The sequence below is a fragment of the Enoplosus armatus genome, chromosome 20 (assembly GCF_043641665.1).
Source record: "Enoplosus armatus isolate fEnoArm2 chromosome 20, fEnoArm2.hap1, whole genome shotgun sequence".
NCBI classification, from domain to species: Eukaryota; Metazoa; Chordata; class Actinopteri; order Centrarchiformes; family Enoplosidae; genus Enoplosus; species Enoplosus armatus.
In genome coordinates, this window is record NC_092199.1 from 1,498,465 (window position 1) to 1,518,459 (window position 19,995).

The 19,995-nt window shown below is 44.8% G+C and overlaps 1 protein-coding gene across 1 annotated transcript in view; it reads right to left on the minus strand.

Annotated features, from left to right (window-relative positions):
• LOC139303175 (glutamate receptor ionotropic, delta-1-like) overlaps positions 1-17,533 on the minus strand; it is a 362,737-nt gene extending 345,204 nt beyond the window's left edge. Inside the window, exons 1-2 of the mRNA XM_070926903.1 lie at positions 17,452-17,533; positions 5,248-5,403 (exon numbers count right to left, since the gene is read on the minus strand). Of these exons, the coding sequence (XP_070783004.1) occupies positions 5,248-5,403; positions 17,452-17,533 (238 nt within the window). The remainder of the gene's footprint in view (positions 1-5,247; positions 5,404-17,451) is intronic.
• Positions 17,534-19,995: the final 2,462 nt, after the last annotated feature.

Below are 19,995 nucleotides of genomic sequence, written 5' to 3' on the forward strand. Positions count from 1 at the left end.
TTCCGCCTCTGTGAGTGTGTGTGTGTGTGTGTGTGTGTGTGTGTGTGTGTGTGTGTGTGTGTGTGTGTGTGTGAGCTTGTGTTTAAAGTGTGTCTCTGTGTGTCAGTGTTAAAGGTCTTCTGCGGACACTGACCTCCTGACCTCCTGAAAAAGACAAGGCTCTGCTCTGCTCTGACCTAAACCAGGTCTCAGGTCCAAACTTTCTGGTCCAGGTTTGTTTTGCATTGGTACAAAATTCAGACTGGATCCTTGAGGACCTGAGAGCAGTCTGATGACCAACACATGATAGTCTGAATTATTCTAAACCATATCGCCCGGCCCTAAATCACTAATAAAAAACCAAGATGCTGAGAACATTAACGAATAAATATATAAAACAACCTTTTTAAGACAATATAACTTCACTTCAACTCAAAGGAAATGGGCCACACGACATCCAGACTTATTAAAGATTATTAGAATTACAAAAACAGTGTACAAAACACTATCAGGAAAATGGAGAAAACACCGTCAAGAAATCAAATGAAAGAAACAAAGAGAGCATGAACAAAAGAAATAAATGAAGAAACCAAACAGGCAGAAAATCAAAAAAAGAGCGAGAAGAAAAAGTCGAGACAAAATGAGACGCAGAGAAAGGGAGGAAGACGAAGCTGAAGAGAGGAATAAAGTGCAAATGAAGAACATCACATTCCACTGCTGACTTCCCGGGCCGACTCATTTCTCCTCTAATTATACAGTAATTGAGCCGAGCCGGACAGGATCATAATAAGACAATTAGCCTAATTTGTTTGAATTGAAAAGCCAATTAAAGAATAAGTGAGCAGTGTTGAAAAGTTCATCAGATTATATCCGTATTACAAACCGGCGGGTCGGGGAGTCGAGGCTGCCGAACCAAACTGTACCATCAGCAGAGGAAAACAAACACGGGATAACGGGACGCCTTTATTGAAAATTCAGCTGATACGTGTTAAAAGGATTAGAGTTAGTCGAGAAACAGCTCTCTGTCTTAGCCTCTTTGTTGAAAACTCGAGACGTGTAATCCGAGCGGATTGGTCTGACAGATGGTTTCAGTGAGATTTTCCTTTGGAGGCTGAAGTGTTGCATATCTGCCTGTGTGGATGAAGAGCTGCTCCTATCTGAATAAACAGCCTCCATTACGACAAAGGAATCTGTGTTGTGAAAAGAACTGTGAGAATCCGCCACCGAGCAGTCACCAGTTATTCTGGCTGTGTGGCTGAGATGATGTGTGTGTGTGTAGTGTCGATGGAGAGCTGGATGGTTCATGTTGGAGTCGTTTGACTGAAATATACATTTGTTTAAGCATCATTTTAGTCATTTTCTTGGGTTTTTATTCGAGGTTTTTCTCTACTTTTTGCCAGTAAAATTGTAAAACATTTTTCTCAGTTTTCATTTTTCAAGGTTACTTTTATAAAATTTTAGTCTTGTTTTCATCATCAAAATGAAACGAACGAGGTTAAAAGGTGAGATCCTCAAAATATTCACTTCATGAGGTAAAACACACATTTGAGCTGGAACCAGAGGAAGTTTGGTGTTTTTAAATGAAATACACAATTTATCGATTAAATCGATTGATGGACGAATCATTAATCATTGTAGTCAAATCAGTGTGATGTGTTTTTATTTTGTCAGATATGGAGCTGAAAGAGTCAGCTGACGCTTTCAAAAACTAAAACTGAGCTGTTCTTTATCCTCAGCCATGCCCCCCCCCCCACACACACACACACACACTAGGCAGGGTGTGAATCCCTCTCTCATTACCCATAATCCACTACAGCCCGGCCTGTCATCGGAGTCTCTGAGGGCCGAGGATCATGGGAGCTCTGAGAAAGGTCAGGGCGAGCAAGAAACCAGCTGGGCCATAATCGAGATGCACACACACACACGCACACACACACACACACACACACACACACACACACACACACACACACGCACACGCACACGCACACGCACACACACACACACACATAAAGTCATCTAACCAACCTTGCACCAAGATGCATTGATCACACAGTCTTCCTCTCTCTCTCTTCATAGCTCTCTGAGCATTACTCTCCCACCCCCCGCCATCACCTCTCTCGTCTTTCATTTCTCTGTCCTTAATATCTCTCCCTCTCTTCCAGTGTTTGTCTTTCTATTTTCTCTCTCTCTTATGCCCCTGAAACAATCCTAAACATCCTAAAACATCAATTTACTTTTATGAAAAAGACGATCTTTTAGAGAGAAGAGGGGCCACTTCATGCATCCGACCCTCGTACAGACCGAAAGGACAGATTAAAACTGTCCCAGTGAGATTTACAATGAAGCAATACAGTTATAATAAAAAGATGTATGTGGTGTTGTTCCTCGTCCAGTGAGTGAGCGACGTATGATTCAGTTCTTCACATTCTGGGAATATTAAAACAAGCGTCTCAAACTGTCTCGCTGCAGTAAACTCAGTGAGACTGTCTGCGTCTCTCAATCCTGCATCCTCCTGGACGGAGACGAGGGACACGGTTGAGACCAGCTGGTACAGGAAATGGAATCAGAGGACGTTTGTGTCGTCTGTAGCAAAGACCAGCAGGCTTTACACCAAGTTAACATGGATCAGACCCAGACAATAACCAGAGGTGTGTGTGTGTAAGTCTGCGTATGACCCAACTTCATGACCGTTTGTCGACTGTCTATTTGACAGCAGCTTCTTCGGGATGTCAACTCAGCTTATTGTAGTATTGTATGGAATAAAAAGTAGCAGAAGAAGAAATGGGTAGCCACCTACAGAAATCCAACACCGTTTGATTGACAGGTTCATCTCTGCTGCACAGAAACCAGCGGCGACCAACAAACGTAGAAAAAGAATCAAGCGAGGCTGAATTTCCATGCGAGTTTGTCGTCACGTAGCTGCTAATAAACGAATCCCAAGCCGTCACGTGTGCTTTAAAGTTTCCTCTCAGCCCGACTTTAATCAATGCAATTTCCTCCACATATCACGTAAGTGGAGCTTCTAGCGAGGGACTCGACCAGCCCAGCGTGCTCTGTGGAAGATGCTTTATTTACATCCGTGACAAAAGTGTCAAAAGTCAACAGGCTGTTGTGTCCTGAGTCGTTGCAGCAACAGGTGCTGCTAACCGGCGTGATCTACACTCAACAGCACAGAGAGGGAAAATGCTATTATCATTTTAATGAGTTTTCTGCTTATTAGAAATAAGGCACTGTCTGAGAAACACTGTGCAGACGGGGGAAATGGATTTTACACTTTAACACTACAAATATGAATTTTATCATTAAAAACAGTTGATCGGACTGCAGATATCCATCTATCTATTCCACCGAGGGTCAGGACCGCGTTTCATTTCATTTCATTTGTATTCATTACGCTTTCATCTCCGCCAGTTCAAGCTTTTATTAACATGTTGTCTCCGTCACATCCACGACTGCCTCACCCTGTTTCCTGACTTCAGGAAGACGTCCAAGTTTCTGAAGTTCCAGTTGAAAACACAAACATAATTACAGTGACAGCTAGTACTAAGTGGTTTGACTGACGCAGATGAGCCTTCCGGAGTAAATAACCAATTAATTCCTGAGCTAATCTCAGCTGATTATCGTGAAGGTGTTTGCCAGGACGGCCACACCATCCGAAGCAGTCATCTGTTTTTCAGCATTTTGACAGGTGCTAAAGTCATTGCACTGAAATTAATTTGCTGTGGAGGACAAATGTCCAATGTTGTGTTGGTGGTCAGCAAAGGTCATCCTTCGATGCTTTTTAAAGACATTCAAACAAAATGTGTCACTCAGGCTTCTCACGCCTCCATCACACAAACTCTTTAGTCACGATGCAGTGACCTCTGACCTCTGGCCTGAAAGTAATCCAGCTGCTGTTACAGCTTCTCTCCGGGTGACAGTGGAGGGAAAGAAAACACCTCAGTGTTCGTGTCAGGGGCCCAGACACCCTCATGCTCCCTGCTTCGTTAGGAAAGCTGTCTGAAACAATGTGCTTCTGCCTGAGGCGTTTCCCCGTGTGCTTAAAGTCAAAACCTTCTGAGAACCTGAAGTGTGTTCTCTGAGATCGTACTCGCCAAGTCGATATTTGTGAACATGAACAACTTGAGCTGTCTCTCTCGCGTACTCTGGTTTCCAGCTGTGGAGGAGATTTGTTCAGGTTACTAAATATTGACGGAGCGATCAGAGACGGTGCAGTAACAACACTGTTGTCAGGTTACTGGCAGGAGGAGCGCTGCAGAAATCCATGTTAAACATCACTGATGTGTCTTATTGTGATGACCTTTGTGTGTGTCAAACAATAACAATGTTATCGAAATGAAAGCAGCAAATATCTCAGCGATTGCTTAACACACATTTTCCATACAATATTTATACATATTTCAAAAAATGTTCCCTTTCCTCATAATCAATAATCTCAGAAATCACCATAAGCAGCATCTTCATCGACACAATCTTAGTCTTTGTCCCCGTCGACAACAAAACCTTCATCTTCATCACAACACGACATTATTATGCTTTAATTATCATCATTGTAAACATTACTGTCTTCATCATCATCTTAATCACCACGAGGATCTTCAGCTTCGACACTCACTGATCCTAATCAGCATCGGCATCATTATCAATATCAGTTATGTCCATTCTCATGCCACAAAAACATCTAAAAGATATCTTTTATCAGCATCATCCAGCATGAACTATCTTCAGCATCATCACTGTCTCTGGTGGAGCCCCCAGTACGAACACAAACACAGATTAGCTCTTTTCAAAGCTAAGAGGCCTGCAAGCCGCTTTGTAGGCAATTATATGGAAAATTATAGTGAATGCAGCTCGACTCAGTGCTTCCCCCTAGCTTCCTCTGCACAGAAGAAAGCAGGGCCCAGCAGGAGCAAGAGACAGAGGGGGGAGAGAGAGGGAGGTGAGTGATAGAGACACTGAGACAGAGAGAATCAGTCTCTCTGCAGCGCAGCATCAAAGACCAGCAGCGTCCTCTGAGAGCACAAACAGCAGCCGGGATTTAAACAGCATTTAGGAGGTCGATATACCTGGGTCATTAGCCGTGAGGATACTTCACCAAGAGACAGAACCAGCAAAACCTAAAGATTAACAATCCGAAGCAAGCGAGGAAGACACACACACACACACAACAGCCACAACAGAATCTGCTAAATGCACCACAGTCTAAATCTCATGCACACACACACACAGTCACACACCATGGCATGCTTCACACTGCGTCCTTACCTTCCTGCACCGCCTGGAAAGGGTTGTTGGGCTCGATGAGTTTAATAGAGTGCGTGATCTTCTCGCTCTGCAGGATGTCATCACTCAGACTGAGGTCAGACACGGCGAGCTGGAACACCTCATCGTCCCGCACTGCGTTCTCCTCGAATATCGCACCTGGACAGGTGGAAACAGGGACAGGAAACGCATGAGCAGGACAGCTGGACGCTCTTATCGACACCAGCCTACGTAACGGCAGGAGTGGAAGCCAGTCTGCACAGGAACTCAACCAGAGCTCAAACTATTGCTTTGATCAGTCAGGTTAAGGGTTGTTATCAAAACCTTTATAAAATATAACGACAGATTGACAAAATGAATAATGAAAATAATCATTACGTGTAGCCCAAGCTCAACTACAGCACTAACCTACACGGGGAACAGAACCCGGAGCTTTGTGCTTTATCTGTTTGATGAATGAACTACAAATCCCATCAGAGGACCCAAACAAGCCTTCAGGCCAGCGTAGAGCCCAAACACCTGCACTGACTGACAGAAGTTATGAGCGAGTTCACATTCCCTCAGTACTTTGGCAGGAAATGCATCCTGTGAGTACAGCAACACTGTTACAGCAGCAAGATGCTAAACTATTTTCATTCTGGAGAGACACAAGATTAGCTAAAATGTTAAATTGTCACACTCTGATTCTAAATTAATAACAAAAATGAAAGACAAAAGAAAATCCCCCATTATACTCCAGAGCCACATTAATAAAGCGGGATTATGTTTTCAAAGCAGAAATCCTTCAGTGACATGACACAATAGAAATGATATTTAATAAATGTTACACGATGTAGAGGCTGTTCCTGTTACAGTAAGGCTCGCTAAGTACTTCAGTATCAGGAAAAAGTGGTGAATTAACAATATAATTATAATAATAATTATATTCAACACTTGAACAAACTCGCTGGGAAATGTGCATTTATGTACAGACGGGAGGAATAACATGAGACGAAGGGCTCAAACTACAAACCCTCACTGTTAGTGCTTCGGTCTGCCTGTTGAGCTCTAAAAAGACCAGCAGTCATACCTAAGATCTCCATAGCAACATCATCATCACACCAAAGGCCTTCTTCATCCTTCATCAGTGCCTGTTCAGAGGTAAAATTAGACCATTTGAAATTACACAGGGAGCATGTTCCTAACTGGTTATTTGTAGAAAACAGACCACAAACTTTATCTTAAGCAGTAGCTGCAGTGACCCTTAGCTATCCCAGTGAACATGTTCACAGATTAGGGAATTCAATTACCATCTAAACATTTCATATTGAGGTTTTTGTGCACAAGCAGCTTCTACAGTAATCAAGCCTCTTATATAAAATATAACACTTTGGGAAGAAGGCCGACAAGATTCCATTAAATTTACTAACATTAGATTTATCCATGAATCTCAAAATAAAGCTCCTTCAGTGCTCAGGGATCTGGTGAAACCTCTTCAGGGTTCTGGCTTAATAACTCGGGCAGCCTCCATGGGGGCTGTAGAAGCCATTTTGTAAAACTGTAAAAGTTATTCATGGTATTTTTATGGCATCATTGTGTATTCCTACTCAGTTGTGTATTTGTATAAAGGCCCGTCTAGAGGCAGGTGCAGTAAACGATCTTACTGTCTGACTAACTTGCTTAAGACTTTGGCCACGATTTGTTGGTCTCAGACAAACTTCTTTCATCTGAGACTAAAACCCTCAAGCCGGCACAGAATCTGTGCTCATGCCTGTCAGGACGGGTCCTTTACTTCAAGCAGTTCAAAGACAAGAAAACAGCGGCATCCACTGCATGTGCACCTGAAACTCTGCCACAAGCTGTGACATGTGATCTTCCTGTGATTTAATCCAAACTTGGATGGAAGTGGAAGCATCTTTAAATCAGAACACCTGGTCTGAGATCAGTTTTGTAGTCCGTGCTCCCTGCAACATGACAAAAAGCGTCTTGTGGTTTGAGACATTTGGCTGTAACTGCTGTGGTACGTGGAACTGGTCCATGCTCTGTACTCGACCCTATAACAATAAACATTAAATCAGTTATATTAAATGGCTGAATCCCTCCCACATCATGTGACAATGTCAGATTCCCCGCAGTATTAAATCTAATCTACTGCAGTTAACATTGTGCAGCAGTGACTAAAAAGCTTGAGATTGTTTCTCAGCATTACCCCCCGTGTGGCATGAAAAGTGGCTCTGCAACTGAAAAAGATTTCAGGATCTGGACAAAGAGAAAGGCTGCTGCTTTTTATTAAAGTGCTCAAGAGCCCCACAGTGGAAATGATGCACATATTAAATTTTCATGAACTGGCTAAAGGGGTGAGAAGTAAAATAGACATTAAACTTACATGAAAATGTCTTTGGTTATAAGATGTGTAGCCAGACTTCAGTACAAATGGGAAATCTTAAATGTGCAGACTGAATGGATGAGCAGGAATGGATTTCTAGTGAACGGAAAGACATACGGAGGGACAGAGACGTAGACAAGTGGACAGCTTGATATATGGAACTTTCCAGATTCGGTTTGGGCAAATTGTCATGCACAATTAAGAAAACCTTGCCTACGAGCGAGAATTCAATTTGCCAGGCTGCTTGTGTTCATTCATCTCGCTGAGTATCCAAATGAACTTTGCTCAGAATCAACAGCCTCGCGGGGATTTGACGGCCTTCCTTGCAGTGCGGGGGGGGGGGGGGCTGTCTCGCGGTTGGGCTTGATCAATCAGTCATCCAGTTCTGAAATTGCAGTCGGTCAGGCGTTTTCAATCAAGAATGAATCTTGTTGCACCTGTCAGGTGAGGAATTGATGTGAGGTTTATGTTTCTCCTGGCAGCAGCAGACAAGTTTAATTCATAATGAGTGCTGAGGGAGGAGGAGGACTCTGGACACACTGGTGAACATTACACTCCTCAGAGTCTCTCTCCTGCCGTCTGCTGAGAAAAGTAGCTAAACTGAAGGGTCAGTTCACTGCAGATAGTTTGGGTTTAATTTCTTACAGCATGTTCTGTGGATTCTCCAGAGCGACAGGAACGATCTCTTTGTGGAAAGAGATAATGTTTCAGCCTCCCTGCAGCCGACCTCCACGACCTCCACGACCTCCACGACCTCCACAGCAGAGCCAGCCACATGCACAGCACTCACTGTAACGAGTGCCACAGATCGTCACCTCAGTCTTTACTTCATATCACTCCATCACTGCCATAACAGCCTTAATAACAATACTATCTATCTCACATGCATATATAAAGACATAACAAAGACACATGAAGTGTTATTCTATTTTTGTATGACAACTCAACCACCCTCCTCCCTCCTGAAAATAACTTCTAATAAATTCAGCCTCTGCTCCCGTTAATTAATGAGGGAATCTATTACAATAAAGACACCATGTTTCATGGGAACTTGACTTCAAAGTCGTCTTGAATCGGCACACCGACCAGTTGAGCAGCACTCTGTGGTTGTACTACACGGACACACGCTGGACATTTTAGCATATAAATTGCATTAAACATTTCCTTTCACTGCATGCATTTGCTTTAAGTCCTTAAGGTCAGATTATTGGATTTCCTACTGAGCTGAATAGTTAATAGATGTCACAGAAACGGCGACATCCTGTGTAAGTTGGAAAATAAATGTGCGATTTGTAGTCTGTGGCCTTTCGAGCGTATTTGCAAACATTCCATACAGGGTGGGAACTTCACACTAGCCAGCAGCCAAATGCAATTTATTTGCCACTGATGCAAAAACAATGTAATGTAGCTGGTAGGTTTATCAGGCCTCCTCTTCTCTCTGGCAGGTAATCAACTAGCAGTCTGGGGCTTTGGATCCCAAAGCTCTAGCTGGCTGGAAAATCAGAGAAAGCGGTTGGTTTACTTGGGGATTTAACAGCCTCTGTGATCTGAGACCATAAACTCTGGCTTCTGGACCAATTCATCTCAGAAAAGCTTCATGGAGGCTGAGACTCTCACTGGGTGACAGTACTCTCAGATTTTATTACAAGCACCTGCTTCCAACTGAAAATCTTTTAGAATATAAAATAATATTTTTACTGAATGGCAGGAGATTTATTTAACAAACGTTCCCTCTGTTCCTTTGTGCGACTGTGCATTTATGTAAAATCACCAGATCTACTGTATTTACACAGCTGGAAGGTTTTCATTGGAACTACTTTCTTGGGAAATAGTCTGTTTATATTGTGTTGGGTGGATTATCCAATGTAACCTGAAAAAGTAAAGAAATAAACAAATAAAATAGTAGCTGATTCATTGTCTGGGCTGAGTGGATGAGTTGTGAGAGGAGTACACATAATAACCTACAGCTTCTCCGTCAGCGCCGTCACTGATTCATGATCTTGTGGCTGTGGAAGCACTTGGGTACATTTTTGCTTTCAGTCTTTATTATTGTTTACCAAAATGAAGTTAGATCAACCCATCATCTTGTTTTCATTTAACCAAAAAACACTCAACGCTGTTGTTTTAACAGCAGACACCGCAGACGGAGACGTGCCTCTTCATGCCTCCCTGTCAGCACCAAGGACAGCGACGCGTCTGCAGCGCCTGGCTCTCTGCTGGGATTTCAGGCCGACTCCACAGATGTGATTTGCTGACATAAGACAGAACCCAAATATTATCACGGGTGATTTACATTTCTGACAGGATACAACGACACATAAATTTACCGTGCTGTTGGAAAGATGGACACTCAGCCTCGCTAAGTCCCGTGGAAAAAACAAACAAACGAATAAAGAGACTGTCAGTCATCTTTACTACGGAGTATACAAAAGACCGCCATTCATAAGTCCTGTTCTGCAGACTCACATAGTGGGACTTTACTCTTATATTTTTGAGAGGAAATTTAGAACAGGCCAAATCTGACCTCTGATCACTCTGGACCTTTTAATCGACAGATTGTCGATTTCGGCACACAGTGTGTAATTATACTAACTCGCCTTCTTCCTTTCATCACCCTCTTACTGGAAAATCCATTCCTACTAAAGGGCTCAATCAGTGGTAATACATGCGGCAAACCACTGGCAGGTAAAATTAAAACACATGTAGCAGATCACTGCAGTAGTATTTCATGCAGGGACACAAATTATTCTTTGTCTTTACATTTTACTTCACACCGACACTGAAAAGGTCTCCCTCCCAGAGAGAGAGAGGTGGTGACCTGGATAACCAGAGAAGCCCAGACAAGAATACTAATGACTGAAGCTCTAAAATAAGTTGTTTTTACAATAAGAAAGTCTAGTTCTGAGGAATACTGTTCACAGAGGTCTAAAATCTGCCGCTCACTAACATAACTAACATAATTTCAGATGTTTTTAGTGAGGGATTAACTTTGACATTCACTCCGTTTAAACAGACTGGTTTACTCTGATCTTGAGCCAGTGGAGATGTAAAAAGCAAAAGGAATATTATGGAGTTTCAAAATGCTGCAAAATACAAAGTACAACAACAAGATGTAGAACACCAAAGTTTCTGGACGACGTTTGCTCAGAGACCAAAAGAACAGAAAGGACAGATAGCAGATCTATTATCATAATTAAACATCCAAACTCGCGATGTTTCACCTCTGTGACCCGCCTGTGGAAGAAAACCACAAAACACCACAGCAGCCTGGTTCACTGTTTATGTATTCCTTCCATATGAACACAAAATATGTTTCCACTCCGTCAGACGTCGTCAGCCGTGTGGAGCAGCAGACAGAAATAAACCACAGGAATCCGCCGGAATCTGAACTCCTTTCTCAGCCTTTTCATTTAGAAGCAAACAAGATTTCACACAAGATGTGAGATCCTGAGCTCTTTTTCCTTCTGTCAGACAGCCAATAATCATCAGACACGACATCATGCAAATGAAATGTGCATCTGCTTACATTACCTACATGACCGGACACTTTGGCACGAATAACCAACAGTTATATCCAAGACTCATTCTGCTCTGGAAGGAATATGATGGATATTAAGATCCAATCGAGCCACTGCAGCGGTGAGACTGTTAAACATGAGCATCCGGCAGCATCTAATACACACAATCTAACTCTGGAGATGCTGAAAACTTGAAATTAAGCCAGAAGCAAAATGTCAGACACACAATATAATCACGCTTTGTAAACTGCAAATGTACTGTGCTGTATCTGTGTGCTGAACCTTCCAGAGAGCTTCAGTATCTCATGTGAAACACACCAGTAATCAGGCCACACTTATAATTAAAAAGCTCTGTCTGGCAAACATGCAGGCAAGTCTTGGCTTAAGTTTGCTTAACTTGTAAAATTCATTAATATATCTCTGCCAACAGCTACCCAGTCAGAGTCTGTGCATGCGGACATGTGACGGCAGCTCGCATCAGTTTACTTGGATGATGAAATAGTGAAAGCGAGTGAACGGAGAGAAGAAACACAACCAGCAGACAGATAAAATCTATATGGAATGAAGTGAAGTGTGAGACACGACCACAGAAACCACAAAACATCCCAACAGAAGCTGCTGCCTCCAGATTTACAGTCTCCGTTATGTCTTTTCATGATCTTTTATTTCCCTTTTGAGAGACCGTGAACAGAATACTTCTCATTACAGCAGGTTTAACAGTTTTAGTCAGAGTTTCCTGGAGGGAGATTAACACTTTTAGTTCCATGCCTAAAATTGTCAGTGAGGTCTGTTGATATATTGAACCACACTTTTCACAACTAAGTCTCAGTTAAAGATCGGACGGGCGTTTAGGCTGACAGGGTTAAGCCTAAAACAAACTTAAGTGGACAGGACTCAGTCTGGGAAATCTTACAGTCTAATGATGACACTTGATGACTAAATCAAATTTAAAGATATTCAGTATCAGCACAAAACGCAGAGTCTTGGCAGTGTCAGTATAAGAAGATCAGCATCACCAGCATCTATCAGAAACATGTTATTAGTCAAAGCCCGCTCCTCTGCCCACACAGCCGTCTCTCTACCTGCTTATCACTGGGGATTTAAAGGAACACTAACGTTTCTTCATGAAATATTTGAATGCCCTCGCTGGGTCAAACACTCTGCGACATGCCACATTTACTCCACCCACCGAATGGAGCCGCTGCATGTTAGAGAGACGGCTCTGCTGCTCTCTGTGCACGCCTGCATCTGTACCGTATGATGTGTGTGTGTGTGTGTGTGTGCAGGTGGTGGAGGTAAATGGCCTGGCTAAGCCTTCACTGAGACAGTGCGGGAAGCCTTTTGCGTTGTTCCCTAACCGGGTTAGTTTATCTTATTTAGCGGCGGGGCAAGAGAAGGCCGCAGCTGTTCATTCGCTTTGCCAGCCTCAACAGATTGGATTCCTGTAGTTCAAGCTCGCCTTTCCAAAACCCGGCCACCGATAAGCAGGGCTTCCCTTCTGCTAGCCGCTACACTGGCGCCGTAAATCATCCCTCGTCAGCTGCCTGGCTCATGGGATGGGGTAATCTCTCCTCCTCAGGCTCCTTATGAAAAGTGACTTGTCATCCACTTGTCCTGAGGGGCGTTTAGAGGACTTTCAGACCTGGAAAACAGCCCACAGGGGGACAAGAACACAACAGCCCGAGTCCGACCGAAACCAGTTCCTGAAGGCTGATTCCAACAATGTTCACAGTGAGGGCACAAAGACCTCACAGTCAGGAAATTCAATATCTTTAAAGTGATATTTTACATAACAATTCCTTCATTAGTATTCAGAGTTTCTTACTTAATTCATTTTGCCTCTGGTTGGAAAAGCCTCTGAAACACTACATGGACATTCATGGGACTCTAAAAGTCTCCACCGAAACCAGTCTGATCAAATTATTTCACTGAATTAAAATGGCTATGAAGTCCTGGAAAAAACCCTCTATGTGCTACAGTGGACAGACGCAGTGAGAGACTAGCAGTGGACCGTGTAGCAGCTAAAGAGCCCGAGCTGGTGGAGACCAAACCAGATTGTTGGGTAAGTTGTGTCAACAGTATGTCTATTTATTGAGTTCCATCAGAGACACATTTCTGTCATGTTTTCTGCCACAAGAGTTCGATATCGTCTCAGTAAACTGATTCATCGGTCTGCAGGAGTCTGAGGGTCGACAACCTGGTATTTGTCTGCTTTTCATAATGATTTTATCTTCCTCCTTTCTGGAAAGAGATGTTCTTATAAGCCCCCTGAGAGCATCCATCATCTCAGGAGTGGACCTCGCTGACAGCTTGATATCTGAGATTTAATTAAAGGCCAGAATTGATTCAAGCCCTGTTTCCTCCTCATTGCTGCTCCTGGTCCTGACCTTCAATCGCACCGAGTGAAGTTCCTCGACCGTTTTCTTTCTCAACCAAACCCTGCAGCAGCTGTTTTAACGGATTTGTGCATATTCAACCGAAGAACAGGGGGGCCGGTCTAATTAGGAGACCAGCTGCTGTTGTGATCGGATGAAAACCTGCAGACTCTTGAACCAGTGCAGGGTTTTGCACAACTGATGCACTCCAACACAGCAAGCGGGTCAGAGGTTCAAGCGTGTCGACTGCAGGTCCAAGCTCAACGTTTTCATCTGTATCAGCTCTTTTACAGACCCCCCCCCCCCCCCCCCCCCCGCGACACCCACTGCCTGCCACTGATCCTCTACAGGGAACAGAAGAGAGGAAGGGACAAACAAACCAGGATATGTCACCGACGATAAAGCCACGCGGCTGGACGAGACAGATGCTCGGGTAGGGGATTCGGGGCCGAGGTTGGAACACTGTCACATCTGATCTGGGCGTTGCGTTGTGCTGCCAAGTCAGTCAGAGCCAGACTGTCAGTTGGTTCAGGGGAACAACGGAGGCTCTGAATGCAGCAAGCCAACCACAGATCAGCTACGAGGACGGGGGGAGGGGGAGGGTGGCAGTTCAAGCCTTAGACTCTTGTTTAAATCACAATTATATTGATTTTCACTATATGTTCATGAAGCTACACGTTTCTCTCAGTGTTTTCTTTGGGGTTGGTAAGAATGTTTTGTTTCAGTGTGAAAACTGGTGTTTAAATAAAGTTTGTCATTATGAAAACTATCTAGTTATCAAGACCATTTTCACCCAATGAAGCCAATAGTAGGCTTTAGTTTAGTAAACTGAAAACATTGTAAGTTAGCTTTGGGAGCCCATGTGGTGCCACTAAAAACATAATCATGCAGGTTTCAGACAGTTAAGACCCCTCAAGGGGGTCCAAGATTAATCTAAGAGGTCACAAGATCATTTAAGGAATAAGAATAATTTCAGATCATTGCTTGTTTCTTGTAAACTGGATACTTCAGGCTTGAAATTCCTTTATATGAAAAATGACTCTTTGCTCACAAGTCACGTCCACACTGTGGCTCCGACTACGACAACTGACTTTAGCTGAACTGAAAAATAGTGAATTAGCATCAAGAACCAATGTGGTACTTCGCTAAAAGTTACAAAAGAAAATAAACTTCTGTTATAATAAAATAATTTACTTTTTCTGGCTGTCGCTTGTTTTTCTCGTTTCGTTACCTCTACATTCCTCTAAAGATCCATAAAATGAAACGATCTGAATCTTTATCTGCTCAGAAGTCATGTCCACACTGAGGCCACAACCCGTGTTGGATGTTGGGTCACAAGTGGACTATTTCCAACCAGAAACTCTTCATCATAAACAGCTGGTTCTTTATATACACTCTATAAAAGATATTGGTTCTCAGTAGGAACAAGATGATCATCTGGTCTAGTATGCAGGTAAAACAGCACAATGACTCATTGCAGGTTTGAAGCTTGAAGGTTCTCTACAAAACCATGTGAGCGTTGAGCCACAAGGAACGCTTTGTACTGTGGATTACTACGCCAGAAAGGTTATACACAAAGTGATTGCAGTATAAAAGAAATAGACAGCCTGTAATTTAGCAGAGACCATGGAGCGGGGTCCATCCTGGAGAAAACCAAAACACAGAAGAGCTGAAAATCCTGTTTGAAGCGTACAAATACATGCAGACTTCAGCATCCTGCAGCTGACTGTGAGGTTTCCTGCTGCTGCATCACTGGAGTGAGTCCACGTCTCCAAGCTACAAACTGTGATTTGTACTGCGAGAACCTGCAGGGATCCACTGCCCGACCAGCGCACACATGCGACGAGAGCCAGATGTTTGCGGGCTACGTTCACACTCACATGGTGCAAGGCTCATTTCCATGTTTGTGCTTCACCTGATCGGCCACACGCTCCTCCTCGCGTTAAGATTTACGCACCAGGCTGAACCTGGTCACATGAAACAATTATTTCAGCCGGATTTCAATTCAACATGAAGCAGGTTAAACTCCTCAAGTCCCACACAGCCCCTGAAACCAATCAATGAATCTGTACAATCTGTGAATATCAGCTCAGATCTTTTTTTCCATTTGTGTCCCAGTACATCAACCTATCTACCAGCGTGGTTTCACGTCTCACTGTTTGGCATCACCTCCCTTAATCGTTGTATTTACTGTTCTGTGTTCTCAGTAATCCTGTATCACTGTTCTCTGTTTCCACATTTTCTCCTGAGGGACAGTGAAGTATCCCTCCATCTGTCTGTCCATTCATCCTCTACGATTCTACAAATGTATTCTGAAGTGGCCAAAATATACTTGATATCTTGCCTCAGTGAACAGCAGATTATATTTCCAGTGAATGTCTTCTGTATGCGAACAAATAAATAGAATTCTATGATTCGACAGCCAGCATAAAGGACAGACTTCCACTCTCCCATATTACTCACTGGCATGAATATTCAGCACATTCTCGGTTGGTCCTGAAGTTAAGAGTCACCTGGTGTGATGCTCGTTTGCTAGTTTGTCATCTTTAAGTGTAGGAGCCCATAAATGATGCTGATCAAACATCACCTGACATCTTTCCATGATGGAGAAGCTGCATTTAAAAGCAATCTGTCACTGTGTCTTTTGAAAAATCCCTGGAAGTAGGAAGTGTATTCTTATTAGCTGAATGGCTCTGACTCCCCCCTCCTCCACCCTATCGCTTCCTCCTCCCCCTCCTCTCTCTTCCCATCTCCTGGTGAAACCACGCAGGCCACCGCAGTGCTGCCACTGGCCGGTTTTGACGATCTGAAATGTCAAACCCTTGGATAATTATTGTTTTACTTCCTCCTTTTGCAAACTGGGTGGCTGTCCTCCGAGCTGAAGGCGGCCGCCTGCCGCATCCAATCATCTCAGGGCGAAGTGGAGCCTCTAAGTGGAATTAGTGCAAATTGGGGAGTTTATATGAAAAGTGCGTGCGGCTGTGAGTGTGTGATCAGTCCGTGCCGTGGTGTCTCATTGAGCCTGCTCTACTCTCAACCCCCCACCCCCGCCCCCCCGATCCTTCCCGACTCCGCTGTATTCTCCATCACCTCAGGATTTTACTAAAAAGCGACTTGACTAAAATCACAGGAAATGAAATGATGAAGAAGAAGACGTGAGCAGAAAGTGCTGCTCGCCTCGTCAGCTCGCCAACTGGCTTTTGGTTGCCGACGTTGTTTCAGAGCCCAAACAGTCGGCGTTTGTCCCCTTTGTCATCTCTTCCCCTGGCAGAGTTGATTAACATTTCACTCACGTCCAATTCAAAGTTCAGGCTTATAGATGAGGGGAGGCGAGGGAGAGAGGGGGGAGGGGGGAGGAGGGAGGACGAGGAGGAGGAGGAGGGAGGATGGATGGATAAAGCGAAACCCTCCAAACACCCACGTCGGGCCAGTCTCTCCTGCCAGCCTCAGGTTTTCTGCATATGAATGTGAATATGCATCGACATGAGCTCTCCTGCCTGGGAAGGGGGGAAGGATGGATGGAGGGATGGATGGAGGGAAGGATGGATGGAGGGATGGATGGAGGGATGGCGCGGCGCAACACTTTGCGGGCACTTTCACTGGGCTGCGCTGCGTGCGTCTGAGCCTGGATGCAACAGCCTCCTTCTTTCCGACACATTTTTCCGGCTCGGATCGGAATGATAATCAGGTGTGCGGGCAGGTCCTTTTTTTTTTTGCCAGAGAGGAGAGGATGTTTGAAAATCAGTGCATGCAGGGACACTAATATTCAAATCCAGCCATAACTCAACTTGAACACCACTAATCTGTCCATATTTCACAAACCCATCATAACCTGCTGTTCTGCTCACATTGTGTGTTTTAAGCCGGCATCCATCCACCAGCCTGTCCCCCTTCAGCCAAAGCCCCGCACAGCAAAGCCCAAAAACAGAAGCCCCGGTTGGTGTCTTACCAATGTGAATGATGGAGTCGGCGCTCACTGTGTTGCATTGCAATATCCACAGGGAATGAAATAACAATGTCAGCATTTCCATCTCCAGTTTGAGCCAAAAAGGCGCATCCACTGATCCACCTCGCTGATTTTTGTGGTTTTTCTCCAGTGATGAGCAAATCCAAAATAAGCGTCGGTGCGTAAAAGCGGCGGCGGCAGCAGCAGCAGCAGCAGCAGCGAGGAACAGTGTTGAAATCACCACCGAACAGTAATAAAAAAAACAGATCCCAAAGACCAAACTGTTGGCAGGAGTCGAGAGGAAGAAGAAGGGTATAAAAAGAAAGAAAGAAAAGCTTCCAGGGCTCCGGAGAGAAACAGAGCCCGGTAAGTGAGGAGGGAAGCGGGGACGGATGAGAGAAGACACCGGGGGTTTGTTTCAGAGGTTGAGATCCGCCAGACGAGCAGCTCTGACTCTCTACCTCCGAGTCTGAGACATAACACACTGCAAACTGCGGAGGAGGAGGAGGAGGAGGGACGCGCTCTCTCTCTCTCTCTGTCCCTCTCTCCCTCTCTCCCTCTCTCCCTCTCTCCTGCTCTCTCTTCTCCCCCGACCCACGTGACTGCAGAGCCTCTATCTACGGCGCTGGAAGCCCGACCGGAGAAAAGAGAGGCGAGGGATGGAGATGGAGAGAGATGGAGGGATGGATAGGAGCCCGTGCGCACCGCGGAGGAGACGGGTGAGAGGGTGCGAGACGCAGAGGTAGTCACGCCCCGGACGGACACTCGCTGGCTTGGTAGGTTTTGCGGGATGACTCGGACACTGGAGAGTTGGGCAAGTCGTCGGTGCCGGTAATGAACTTCACATTTCAGGCATTGAACGCGCTCTCCCCTCCGACTGAAGTTCGTTATTTCCGCGCCGACACGAGGAGCCGTCACCGCTGCATCGCCGCGTGGTGATGAAGCTGGTGCGTGCGTTGGATTTACTCCGCGTGTTGCAGAGACATCGCATCATTCTGCTCGTGCCTCGGTGTCCGTGCGTAAATTCAAGGCAATATTGGTTTCGTCCCGTTTTTCTTCCCTTTTCTCACGATGGGAAGACGAAAAGGAAGATGTGGCGGTTCTATATTAGATAACTTGACCAACTTAATCTCCACAAGAGCTGATTGTGCATGTGTAGAGTTGCAGAAACCTGAATGAATGTCGGACCGAGTGTGACATCGGTGTGAAGCGGTATCCCCCCCCTGGCTGCTTGGAGAGGTTGTGGATGACGCGCGGCGCCCGGACAGGAGACACCGAGTATCCGAGCAGGTTCTACTTTACCGGTGATCTCTCTCAGCTCGGAATGAGTAAACCTCCCACCTGCGTAACATGTTCAGTTGTAATGTTGCGTTCAAGCAAGGCGGGTGGAGGATTTGGCATCACGGCGTGCGTAAAATCCTCCCAGCGCTGCATGGAGGATTTTCCAGAAACGGAGAGGGAGCGAAGCGTCAGGAATCTAACGCGGTGAGGAGGAACAGCGGGTCGTGATAGCGGGGGGGGGGGGGGGGGTTTGGAAAAGAGTAGATAAGAGTAAAAGGGGACGTGGACTCCTCGGCTCCACGTGAAAGGGGACTCGGGGAGCCTCGGACACGCCGGTGTCCCGCTGCAGGATAAGATGAGAGGGGGGAGATGTGTTCACGGCAGGATGCAGCCGCGGGAGATTCTCCCGACGCACCGAGCTGCTGCCTGCAGGGTTCTCACACTGCGGTAAGCTGCCTCCGCTGCAGGTCCGACAGTCTAATGAGGTCTAATGAAGTCTGGGGTATGTTTGTCTTCTGCCGCCTGAAGCCCGTGACCGATGAGGTCACACAGATCCATGTGTGCGCGAGGAGAGGGGCGACCTGTGGGAACTACCAGGAGTGTTTCAGCGGGAAGAAGATGGAAGTTGAAGATTACTACACTTGACTTTACAATTAAAGGATATTTCTTGCGAATGAATGTGACTCAGAAATGTCTTTTAATTGTTTGGCCAAGTCTAGTTCGGCGAAAGTCTTGAGATTAACCTTCACAGAACCTCTGCAGGACCGGACTCTGGACTCATCAGTCATTTAGGGGCTTCAGCACTCCGCTGTGGAGTCTCAGAGGTGACACATGTAACTGTATAAGTATCTGAAGAGGCAAAGTAATGTGTAAATACTCTCTACAAGAGTGAGCCAAGTAGATTTTCATCAGTTTCAATGATCGATAAATTCAGATATTACAATGCAATAAGTAACAACAGGCTCTTGAAAATGAAGAAAAGTTAGAAATTTAAAAAGACATTTGCTGAAGGGGGCAGTAAGACACAGTGAGGATGTCTGGAGAAACAGCTGAACCTTCAGTTAAGAACATTTCATCACAGATAAGGAAATAGTTCAAGCCTTCAAGGACAAGAAGGAATCTCTATACAAACTAATACATTTAAAATGTTTGTTTCTGGTCTTTCTTGTGATACAAATTAATGATTTAACTATAATTTATTTAGTGTTCATGTAATTAGTTTTATTTTTGACTTCTCAGACAGCCTATCAGTAACATGGCCTGAGG